This window comes from Danio aesculapii, chromosome 16, assembly GCF_903798145.1.
Source record: "Danio aesculapii chromosome 16, fDanAes4.1, whole genome shotgun sequence".
NCBI classification, from domain to species: domain Eukaryota; kingdom Metazoa; phylum Chordata; class Actinopteri; order Cypriniformes; family Danionidae; genus Danio; species Danio aesculapii.
In genome coordinates this window covers 46239176-46252411 of record NC_079450.1, presented here as the reverse complement: position 1 = coordinate 46252411, position 13236 = coordinate 46239176, and the positions used below count along the sequence as shown (strand labels likewise).

The window sequence follows — 13236 nt, the reverse complement described above, 5'->3', positions numbered from 1 at the left end:
GGTCTTCTGCAGTATTTGTGATGATTGGGATGCTGTTCAACAGATGATTCATTGGAAAAATCTACCTTCTGCCACTTTTCCAAATGAGCAACTAAGTGAAGTTATTATTTGATGCTCTTACAACTGGGATCGACGACAAGACTTTTGTCAGGTAGTGTAAGTAGCGCTCCCCCCTGCATAGGGCTAGCCCATATGTCCATATTGCCATCAGGTCTCCCCATTTTGGGTAACAGGTGGCCTCCACAGCATCCTCCTCCTTCGGGGATTGGCATGCTTTCCCAGTATACTGTTGTATTTTAAAAATCCCCAGACTACAATTAGCTAGGTAAAAGCACATTTATGACCCCAGATTCTAAATTCCAAATTATTATCATATAAAGGTAATTTAAGGGCCCAGGGCACGTTGGAAGGTTGCACACTTGGTGATGCTTGTGTGCTCACGCTATGCTTGGCAAAGGTGCAATGGGCTCAGCTGCTGTGGCATTTTCCATTCATTCTTAACGTGTGAAGACACACGTTGAAGTACCCCTGAAAGGGGAACGTCCTGGTTACTAACGTAACCCATGTTCCCGGAAGAGGGAATGGAGATGTGTGTCTCCGTTGCCATAGCGGCTGGGTCTCCAGTTAATAGTTGATAGTGTTCAGCTCTTCAGCGGCTAAAAAATGAAACTGCTTACTCCGCGTGCACTGGTTATATACTGTCCAATAATGATAAATCACCAGCACATGCTTAGCTCAGCTCTGCCAACTTATTGGCATATATTGGCACGTTTTCTTACTCTTTAAAGTGATCGGTCGTCTAAAAGTTTGAAGACACACGTCTCTGTTCCCTGCTTTGGTAACATTAGTAACCAGGATGTTTTCTGCCATCTCAAAATGTCAGTTTTTGGAGGGCCGCAGCCTCACAGAGTTTAGTTCCAACCCTGCTTCAATACACTTACATGTTGGTTTCAAACTAGCCTGAAGAACTCAATTAGTTTTTTCAGGTGTGTTTAATAGGGTTAAATTAGATTAGAAATGGCAAAAAAGGTATCATTTACTTTTATTATCCCACTGTGTTATCAAATAAGTGTCTAGGGTTATGAAATTATTATTTCTAGTCAACTATTGTTTGTCCTTTTATAGTAAGGCTTTTAATGCAAGCTACATTTTCACTTTCATAACGGTAGACTATAAGACAAACAAATTTGCACTAACAACGAGAATATATTAAGATGTAATTTAAAAGACTAAAATAGCCTATAGACAATAATGAACAATAGTAAGCTAAATTATAACACTGCATATAATTTATCTATATGATGCGATGACAAATTTAAGAGCACAGTTTCATCTAATTAACGTTTTTATTATAATTCATCATTTAAATAGGAGAACAACACACACACACACACACACACACACACACTCACACACACGCACACGCACACACCAAAAAATTTTGAACATTCATGAGTTGGCTAAAACATCTACATTTGATGCTAGGACTCAGGTGGGGGCGTGGCTGACATTTTTCACGTATTTCTGAAGTTGATGAAGTTACATGTTGTAAATCTACCAGCTCTAATCTCTCCACTGCAGAGAATAACAAAAAAGTGCACATCATCCATCAGAGATCAACAAATATGATCATTATTTAGCTCATTAAATTATGAAATACATGTTCTTACTCATTTCCCAGAGATGGGTTGTGGCTGGAAGGGCATCCGCTGCGTAAAACATGTGCTGGATAAGTTGGCAGTTCAGTCCGCTGTGGCGACCCCAGATTAATAAAGGGACTAAGCCGAAAAGAAAATGAATGAATAAATGAATGAATGAATAAATGAATGAAATCTCTTACTCATATCTGCAAATCAAAAATCAGATATTTCATATTATAATTAGATACAATATACAAATATACAATATTTGAAGAAAAGGGAAAATAAGCAGAAAGCATATACAGTTGAAGTCAGAATTATTAGCCTTCCTTTGTTTTTTATTGTTTTTTTTTTATATTTCCCAAAGGATGTTTAACAGAGCAAGGAAATGTTCACAGTGTGTCTGATAATATTTTTTTCTTCTGAAGAAAGTCTTATTTGTTTAATTTCGGTTAGAATAAAAGCAGTTTTTAATTTTTTATGATCCATTTTAAGGTAAAAATTATTAGCCCCTTTAGGCTAATTTATTTGACTGTACAGAACAAACCATCATTATACAATAACTTGCTTAATTACCCTAATTTGTCCAGTTAACCTAATTAATCTTGTTCAGCCTTTAAATGTCACTTTAAGCTGTATAGAAGTGTCTTGAAAAATATCTAGTATAATATTATTTTCTGTCATCATGGCAAAGATAAAAGAAACTTGTTATTAGAAATGAGTTATTAAAACTATTATGCTTAGCAATGTGTTGAAAAAGTCTTCTCCCTGTTAAACAGAAATTGGTGGAAAAAATAAATGGGGGGGGGTGTAATAATTCAGGGGGGCTAATAATTCGGACTTCAACTATACATAAATCACTGGGCGGTGTTTTGTAACATTACAAACCTGATGCATTGTAGTTGAAAGTCCATATGGTAATTTTTTGGTATAAACATATAAAAAAAGTGTATCACAGAGTACCAAAATTTTATATTTGTAAATCTCTCAAATTTGTTATGTATATCTGTTGAACACAAAACAACAGACTCTGTCTTTTTTTTTATTTATTTATTTATTTATTATATGATTGTTCTGAACATGGTTGCAAAATTTTTTGTAATGACACTTTAGTCCTAATACTGTAATATTTGCAGTTTGTTGTACAGCAGAATTCTTATTGATAAATATGTAGTTTTAGACCTGCAGTTCAACAATTTCAAGGGAAGTATCCAAATAAGATTTATTTGAATGTGTCAGCAGGTCTCTTTGTGTTTTGTCTTTCAAAACTCTTCCCATCTGTGTTTTGTAACAGGAACAGGTGGTTTTTATTTGCTTATCTATAGATCAGTTCATTTTAAAGGGCAAGCATGTACTGAGAACTGTAATATGCTTTAACACACACAGGTCTGCCACTGCCATTAACATAATGCTGTTCGATCTACTTGCTGTCTTAGGTACGTTTTTTTTTTAAACATTTTTCCTGGTAGAGGTAATTTTTAATCCATTAATTGATCATATTTTTTTCTTCTCAGGGCTGTTGTCCCTCACTTCTAGTCAACTATCTCAACAGTATCACTTCGTTAATATCAGAAAGAACTGGATTGAGGCTCAGAGGTTCTGCCGTGAGAAGTTCACTGACCTGGTGACTGTGCAAAATGGAGATGAAACAAAGAGCATGTTAAAGACCATAACTGATGTTTCAAATGATGTGTACATTGGACTTTACAGAAAGGAAGGGTTCAGTTGGCATTGGTGTATGCCAGACACTTTCTACAATGCAAAAACACTTCAAAACCTGAAAAAGGAACAACCAGATGACAAAAATAAAGGATGCACTGGAACGGATAACTCTAACTCAGAAAGACAATTTGTGTGCTATACTGGTAGGATTTTCAATTACTAAATTGATCAAGTAATATTAAAATTCAATTACTGAAACTATTAGTTTTTCTGAAATTATTTTTGTATCCGTGGTTCTTCAGTAATCAACAACAACAACACTTGAAAACAAACAGACATAAACAAATTACAACATGTTACAACCAAAATCAAGCATCACCTCTTTCACATAAAGACATAAATCTGTGAGTTTAATATTTAGGTGCTTTATGTTATAACCTTAAAGTTACGAAGTAACGAAGTACAAGTTCTTCACACCACACTGTAAAAAAAGTCTGTAAAAAATGGTCAAAAGACTGACAGAAAAAGGCTTCCAGAGATATTCCGTTAAATTGCAGAAAATAAAATCACAAAATTTACAAAATTACAAGCAAAGACTGTAAAAATACAGAACTTAAATTACAGTTTATTACTGTTGATAATTTGCATTTCAACTGTGAAACAATGAAATAAAACAGGTAATTACTGCCATTTTACTAATTATTACTGCAATCATACAGATTATTACTGAAATATCTACATATTTTTAATGTAATTATACGTATTGATGTGATTTTAAAGATTAATACTGTAATTATACAGGTTATTAATATAATTATACAAATTATTAATGTAATTAAAGATTATTATTGTAATTATGCAGGTTAATAAACAGATTAATTAATGTGATTATACAGTTTAATTCATGTAATTATGCATGAAATATCTAAATATTCCATACATTTTTCCACTTTTAACATATATTTAAAACAGAAAAAAATATTTTAAAGAATCATTAAAAAAGCCTATGTACAAATAATTGCTGTTTTCATAAAACACTGTAAACATAACTATATACTCAGTACTCGGAAACACCCTTACACATTCACATATGCACCTATACACTTTGACCAATTTAGTTTATCTATTCACCAATACTGCATGTCTTTGGACTGTGGGGGAAATCGGATATTTACCTACCTAGTGAAACTAAAACATGTTGTATTAATGGCTACTTTTTACTTAGGTAAATTTTTGAGGCTGTACTTGTTTACTTTTTCTTGAGTACAAAAGTTTAATCAGTACTTCAACTTTTACCAGAATCATTTTAAACATGAGTATCTGTTTTTCTGCTTGAGTAAAGGATGTGTGTACTTTTGCCATCTCTGCTGATTTTGTTTGGTATATCAAAAATGATGATTACTGCAGACTATTTTCAATTTTGTTTGCACATTTTCTCTGTAGCAAGAAACAACACGCAAATCCAGATTGAGAAGAAGGAATCCGAGAGCGGTGCTCAACAAAGTTGCAAAAACTTAACAGATTTAATAAATTCCACAATCAGCTCAGAAAATCCTATTTTAATTGTACCGAATTACTACAGCTGGACTTCCATAACAAATGATGTGTGGATTGGACTGTTTAAAGATGATCGCTTGTGGTTGGATCAGAAAAACTCTTGCTTCTGTGCCTGGAGTTTGAGTCAAGAAAAACACAACAGCAGTTCCAATAACTGTAAATGGATTGTAAATGAACAAGGGAAATGGAATGACGCTCAGTGCAACGACACTCTGTCCTTCATCTGCTATGGGGGTGCGCCTTAATTACTTTATGCTTAGAAGCCTTTTAATCTTCATATTAAACATAAAAAAATATCATTTTTCCTGCATCTCTGTGTAATATGTAGTGTGATCATTCTGCCTTCTTTACAGATCTGAAACCAACTGCTAAGCCAGATCCATTGCCAACACCAACATCTGGACAGAAAACAAGTATTGCACACCTCCTAATCATACACATTAACTCACAAACATGTAGAATGTGAAATTACTCAGTAATAAATAATCACATTTAAAAAAACAACAACAGCTAAGCTAACTCTGTTGATTTGAAGTGCATGTTTTAGTATGTCATTTTGGATAATAGCAAGCATCTCCTAAATGAACACATTTAAATTTAATGTAAATAACATTATTACGTTTAACTGCTACAAAATACCTTTTAAAAATATGTTTAACATACAAAATACCACAAAATACTTGTTTAGAAATTGTTACAGAATAGTATCTCTTGCAAAGCCATTGTTTATTATTTTAGCAAAAGCTTTAATTAATTATTATTAACTAATAATTTATTACTAATACAGCCACTTCTGGAACAACAACACTGCAGGACAGGCCAACCCAAAACACAATCGAGGGGGAAAATACAAACATTCAAACAACCCAAATGCTCTCTACAGGTCAAGAACAAGGTAAGACATTTGATCTCTTTTAATATCTGTTGTTATGTTTTCTTATTTGAATTTATGCAAAAGTTGGCCTACAGCGTTCACAAGGTTGCCAGTTAGGAAATTCTTGCTGTTTCCTTTAAAAAGAATGGATACATTTTTTTCAGCACAATGAAAAACAAAAGCATTTTTTAAAAAATGGCCATATTTGTGTATTTGTAATTTGTTTTGCTTTAATTTATCTGAATTTATTATTTTTTTTCATGAAATCTGTACATCTGAAATTACGCCATGTGCTATGGTTGACTATTCTGTACACTAGGTCTCAAATATGTATAGGTCACACAAATGAGTCCATTCAGATACAGACAAATCACAACTGACTTCAGTAACAGCATTTAAAAAATAAATAAAACAATTGGTCTCAACAGACAGCGTTAATAGCTTCACTGACTTATTAGCTGTGTGACATTGTTTCAGACATGCAGAAGTTCTTTTTGAGAATTCACAGAATTTTAGATGTTTTTTGTTTGGCATCACTATAATATAGGTGACTGCATTAGTTGGGCTCTTGACTCTTTTAAACTTTAGTTTCCTTCTGGCTGTTAAAATGTCAATAAATGAAAAGTTAATTCATTCTCTTATTATGCTTTGGTTAGGTGTTGAGAGCTCGCAGTGCGATTATAGTGGTGCAATTGTTTGATTCTCTATAGTTCAGTCTAGCAAAAATCTATAGCTAATAACAATCACGAGAACCATCAAACTGTATATTTTTTGCAAATTGTTTTTTAAATTCTGCATTCAGACAACAAGAATCAGCACATTTATCTCAACAATGTGACAATTAAAATGTTTCCTTCTGTAATGCATGCTTGGTACAGTACGAAATTCCCAGAATGTATTGTGATATGGATAATTTATGCAGCTTAATGGTTTTAAAATTTCCTTTATTTGCATTTATTTTGCAGTTGTTTGAGACTTTTTAGTTGCATGTCTGTGAGTTGATCTTTTCATTTTGTTGATTAGATTAGATTAGATTAGATTAGATTCAACTTTATTGTCATTACACATGTACAAGTACAAGGCAACGAAATGCAGTTTAGGTCTAACCAGCAGTGCAATGGCAGCAAGTGCAGGATACAGGTATAAGTTATAAAGTGCAGTTATAGAAAAACTATGGTGATATTTACAGATGGATGTACTATCAAAATTATATACAGGTTGTATTAGCTATGAACAGATTTACAATAAATGAAAATATGTACAGAATACTATTAATAGCAGAAGTGTGCAGATAGATAAACATAATTACAAATGTCCATGTACAGTGGGTATGTCCAGCTCAAATAAGTGAATCAGTGCAATGAATATGTGCAAACTTTAAATGTGCAAATGTTAAATAGTGCAGTGATTTTGAGGAGTTTAAGTTAGAGGAGTGTGGGGGGTGTATTGGGGGGGGCAAAAGATTGTCACCATTGTTGAGATTTATATGCTGATTATTAAGTGTGTGTGTGTGTGTGTGTGTGTGTGTGTGTGTGTGTGTGTGTGTGTGTGTGAGAGAGAGAGAGAGAGAGAGAGAGTGAGTAAGTGAGTGAGTGAGTGAGTGAGTGAGTGAGTGAGTGAGTGAGTGAGTGAGTGAGTGAGTGAGTGTGAGTGTGTGAGAGAGAATGTACACACTTACACACTTACATTGATATGCTTGAGAAAATGAAAAATAAACACATCAGCTCTCAGAAGATAGTAAACAAAGTAGGTGTATTTACGCACACAAAGTATTATATAAAATCTTTTTACTTCATAGAATTCCATATAAAAGTCTTTATAAATATAAAATTTTTTTTTTGCACAGGCCTGTCTAAATGGTAATGGTGCCAACTGATGATCAACAGTAAAAAATTAAAAGATTTACCTTTTCCCAACAGGGAAAAACACCAGCAGTCAAGAATGCATGATTATTTGGTGTCATGGCTTTGCAATCAAAATATGTCATTATAATGGAAGTCAGTGGGTTAGAGTTAGGGCTAGGGCCAGGACAAGTGTTAGGGCTAGGGTTAGATTAGATTAGATTAGATTCAACTTTATTGTCATTACACATGTACAAGTACAAGGCAAAGAAATGCAGTTTAGGTCTAACCAGCAGTGCAATAGCAGCAAGTGCAGGATACAGGTATAAGTTATAAAGTGCAGTTATAGAAAAACTATATTTACAGATGGATGTACTATGAACATTATATACAGGTTGTATTAGCTATGAACAGATTTACAATAAATGAATATATGTACAGGATACTATTAATAGCAGAAGTGTGCAGATGGATAAACATAATTACAAATGTCCATGTGCAGTGGGTATGTACAGTTCAGATAAATGAATCAGTGCAATGAATATGTGCAAACTTTAAATGTGCAAATGTTAAATAGTGCAGTGATTGTGAGGAGTATATGTTAGAGGAGTGTGGGGGGTGTATTGGGGGGCAAATGAGTCAGTGAGGGGCAGAGTTCAAAAGTTCCTCAGTCTGCTGGTTTTTGTCCGGGGGAGCCTGAAGCGCCTGCCGGAAGGCAGGAGAGAAAACAGTCTGTGAGCAGGGTGAGAGGTGTCCTTAAGAATACTGTGTGCTTGGCGCAGACAGTGTTTCTTCTGGATGTCCTCTATGGCTGGCAGTGTAGTCCCTGTGATGCGTTGGGCAGTTTTCACCACCCGCTGCAGTGCCTTACGCTCAGCAACAGAGCAGCTTCCATACCAGACTGTGACGCAATTGGTCAGGAAGCTTTCTATTGTGCATCGGTAGAAGTTCACCAAGACGGCTGATGAAAGCTGGTTTTTCTTTAGTTGCCTCAAGAAGAATAGACGCTGGTGAGCCTTCTTGACCAGGCTGGAGGTGTTGGTGGTCCAGGAAAGGTCCTTAGAGATGTGGGTCCCCAGGAACTTGAAGGATGAGACAGGCTCTTATGGACAAGGATTGGGCTAGAGTTAAAGTTCTGATTAGTTTTAGGACTAGGGTTAAGGTTAGGGTTAGGGCTAGGTTTAGGGTTAAGTTTGAGGTTAGGGTTAGGCCTGGGGCTAGGTTAGAGCTAGGGATTGGGTTAGACTTAGGGCCAGGGTTATTATTGGGTTTAGGACTAGGGTTAGTTCTAGAGGGCAGCTTTGGATTTGGTTTAGGGCCAGGATTTGGGCTAGAGGATTAGGGCTTGATTGAATAGAGCCAAGGCTAGGGTTAGGGTTACAGCTAGGGTTAAGGTTAGGGCTAGGGTTAGGGTTACAGTTAGGGCTAGGGCTAGGGTTAAAGGTTAGGGTTAGAGCTATGCTTTGGGTTAGGATTATGGTTAGGCAATGGCTAGTGTTAGAGTCAGGGTTAGGACTAGGCTCAGGAATAGATTAAAGACTAGGGTTAGGGCTAGGGTTAGATCTATGGTTAGGGCTAGGGTATGGGTAGAATTCCGCAGATTTTTAGCCCATCATTAATTCTGTTTTTTCTCTTGAGTAAATGTGTGTAAATCTATATTTATTTAGTTTTTAAATTAATTACAGTAATATTATTGACTAATATGAAAATGTTTATCTGATTTATGTACAATGCAGTTTGTAAAGTAATATTTTCTGTCTTTTAGTTGATATATTATATGAGAGACTTGCTTTGTTTACCAAATAACGTGAATCTATTTGAATTTGCATTTTAAACATTAAATAAAAGTTAAAAAAATATATATATTTTTATTTCATATATTAAGGTTTTAGTTATGATACTCCCAAAATAATTCCCCAGAAATTCACAGATTTTTAGCAAAATTCTCCACAGAAATAGCAAAAAATGTCCGCAGATTCTGTCTGGCCCTAGGTATGGACTATAGAAAGGGTTTGGGAGGTGTGTTTGTAATCGGTAAGTGAGGTGGGGGTGGGGGTGAGTAGGGTAGAAGAAGCAAGGCAGATTGATGGTGGCAGGCAAGATTGACCATCAGGCCACCAGGAAATGTCCCAGTGCTCTCTATGGCCAGTCCACCCCTGGTGTTAGGGTTAGGACTAGGGTTAGTGCTAGGGTTAGGGCTACGGTTAGGGCTAGGATTAAGTTTATGGATAGGACTAGGATTAGGGCTAGGGTAAACAATATCCACACCTGTACGAGCATTTATGGAGAGATTTAAAAACTAGGAGCATGCCTCACTCTGGTCAAGAACCCCATTTTGTTACACCACATCTTTTCTATAAGTTTGTGCACACTACCATTTGGTGTCTGTTCATGGCTCTTTTGGAGAAGCGCTTTTTCACGGGGTCACAGGGTTAGCTACAGTGCCTCAGCTGAACAGATACAGTGAAAATAATGGACTGAACACAGAGACTAAAGCCTAATTTAACCCAAGTTGTGGGTTAAATTTGAAGTTGTGGACGTGGAGCTGGTGCAAATACAAGCATCAGATGTGTGTCTAATATAAAATATATGTTTATTCTATTTTTTATTTTTTCCCTTTTAATTACCAATCATTTGAGATGCTTTGGTCCACTCTCTGTATTACGTTGCCTGACTGGGTTTCAACCATGGTAGTAACGGATTGAACACGGAGACTTGACAGCCTAATTTAACCCAATGCATGTATTTGTGGACATGCATCGCAGAGCTGGGGCAAATACAACAATACAAGCCTTTAAGTGTCTTAAGTTTTGTATTATTCTTTTGTTAATAACTTTCGTTTGATGCGCTTTCTCTCTCACGCTGCTCCAGCACTGCATGACAAGGGGATTTACATTCAGACTAATGATTAAAATCATTCATGACTTAATGCTTTACCAAGTCACGTCTTTGTGGATTATGTCAAGACATATACCCTTTTCAAGTCGATCAACTTGATCTCTCAACATGTATAAAGTATGTAAAAACCTGCTATGTGAAAAACATCAGTGATCTTAGTTTGGTTTGAACATGAAAAAAGGTGAGGGTTGTAGCAATGAAAAGTTAAAGTACCCGCCTCCATTAAGTCAGCACCGGACCTTGTTCAAACCATGGTTGAAACCCAGACAGGCAGTCAGGCAGCATAATACACAGATATTACAACTAAGCAGTAATTAAATGGGAAAAAAGAAAAATAGAATAAATATTTTTATATTAGACACACATCTGATGCTTGTGTTTGCACCAGCTCCACGTCCACAACTTCATGCATGGGTATTGGGTTAAATTTGTTTTTTACAGTTCCTGTGTTCAGTATATTATTTCCATTGTATCTGTTCAGCTGAGGGAATGGAACCAACACTATGACTTCAGACACAGTGATATTCCAAGATGGCGACACCCTAGGTCTAAAATTTATGGCAAATCATGCAGTTTTATATAACAAACCCAATATATATATATATATATATATATATATATATATATATATATATATATATATATATATATATATATATATATATATATATATATATATATATATATATATATATTTCCATTAAAGTGGAAATCAATTTACAAAATAATGTAAACTTGACTGAATGCTTCATTTCCCCTTTAAGTGGTGACCGGGGGAGAAAGGGGGCTGCATGGGGTGGAAGGTGAATGTATTAATGGCATATTAGAGGGGATGGGCATATTTTATTGACTGGGAATGGTATCAAAACATTAATTTTTACAATCTTTCCACATCAAATATAGTAAAATCTCTATATATATATTTTTTTATCAAACTCTCTCAAAGATAACTTGATTCTGGTGAATGATAATCTGACATGGACTGAAGCTGCGAGTTACTGCAGAAAGCACCATGTGGATCTGATCTCCATTCACAGTGAGGAGCTTCAGAACAGGGCAACGAGGAAAGCCATCCAGGCCTCCTCTTCTCATGTGTGGATGGGTCTCCGTTACACCTGCCGCTTCAATTTCTGGTTCTGGATAAAGAACAGAGAAGCAGGCTGCTACCAGAACTGGGCATCTGGTCATGGCCCACATGGTTTTGCGGAATGTGGGCTGTCAGGAGCTATGGAGTCCACTGGGGCTCACCGATGGTTTGGGAGGCTTGAAAGTGACAGACTCAATTTCATATGCCACACTTGTGCAGGCTGACAATTATGTGAGGAATTTTATCCATAAAGCATGATGGAAGGCTGTGGAAAATCTGCTTTCTAAGCACTGTTATTTGACCCTAAACAATTTATTTGATATATATTGTGAGAATTACAAGGACAAAAATATATGACTGTTAATAATAATAGAATAATAGTAGAATGGTGATAATAACGGTTGATGCCAAACATGCTCAAATGTTTTATTCTCTCTCATCTGCTGAATAAAGTGATGTGTTTTCCCCATTTGTTGGCTTTTTATCAGAATTCAACAACATGAATCATTCATATTGCATATTTCATAAATACTAAACAGAATATATATTTTTTACAGTACAAGCAAAAATGTGACATGAATCTTAATACCCATCAGGCTATGACTCTTTCACTTTAATGCTTGTTCTGAACATGGATATAATATTTGAAATAATTTGAGGATGCTATAAATTATATACTAGGCTGTTGTATGTAATAATGCTATAATGTTATACAAAAATGTATAATAAAAATATGCTTGTGGTATATTATGTTGATGACAAAACTTTGGTTTTAGATCACACATTAAGGTAAGCATTCAAATAGCATTTATTTAAAAAATCTTTAGCAGTTGATCTACTGAAGAGAACCAAAGAACACTGTTTTGTTCCATTTCTGTAATAGGAAAATTTCATTTTCTGATTTATAAGGTAATTAAAAAGGAACAAATCAATGGAAGTTTATTTGTGTAGCACTTATTACAATAATTAATGCTTACCAAAGAGAACCAAAGAACAAAGTTTTGTTCCTGTTTCTGTGTTCCGTTACAGGAAAAATTTACTTTTTGATTCATAAGGTAATTAAAAGGGAAGAAGTGTTATGAGAGCTCCAATGCAAACACTGAACACACACAGCTGTGCCACGTAAATTTAACACACAGGGGGTCAAAAAACATGTTTTTTTTTTTATACTCATCTGCCTCAGGTAAGCTTTTATAGTACATATTTTCCTTCTGAACAACTGAAACTTTTTTTTTATAAATACTTATTAGAGGTTTTCAGCTTTATTGGATAGGACAGTAGAGATGATTGACAGGTTAGTGTAGGGTGAGCATAAAGAGGCAAAGGATCAGCATAGGACCTCAAGGTGGAAATCAAACTTGGGTCACCGCGAGCACTGGAGTGCATGTGTCAATGCACTTTCCACTACGCCATTGCCACCAACTACAACTGAAACTTTAATAAATAATAATAATAATAATAATAATAATAATAATAATAATAATAATAATAATAATAATAATAATAATAAAGTAGATAAGTATTGATATTTAAAAATGTATTTTTTCTCATATTATTATTATTTGTTTTGCCATATCTTCATCTCAGGGCTGTTGTCCTTTAAGTCTTGTCAAATATCTAATCCGTATCATTTAATAAATATGAGATCAAACTGAACTGAGGGTCAGAGATTCTGCC

The 13236-nt window shown here is 35.0% G+C and overlaps 1 protein-coding gene across 1 annotated transcript; it reads left to right on the top strand.

The window, feature by feature from the left end:
- Positions 1-3000: 3000 nt before the first annotated feature.
- On the top strand, positions 3001-11941 carry LOC130243572 (macrophage mannose receptor 1). The gene is made up of 6 exons (XM_056475790.1): positions 3001-3076; positions 3155-3505; positions 4746-5093; positions 5213-5272; positions 5647-5754; positions 11419-11941. The coding sequence occupies exons 1-6, from the start codon at positions 3049-3051 to the stop codon at positions 11781-11783; spliced, it is 1260 nt and encodes a 419-aa protein (XP_056331765.1). The 5' UTR covers positions 3001-3048; the 3' UTR covers positions 11784-11941.
- Positions 11942-13236: the final 1295 nt, after the last annotated feature.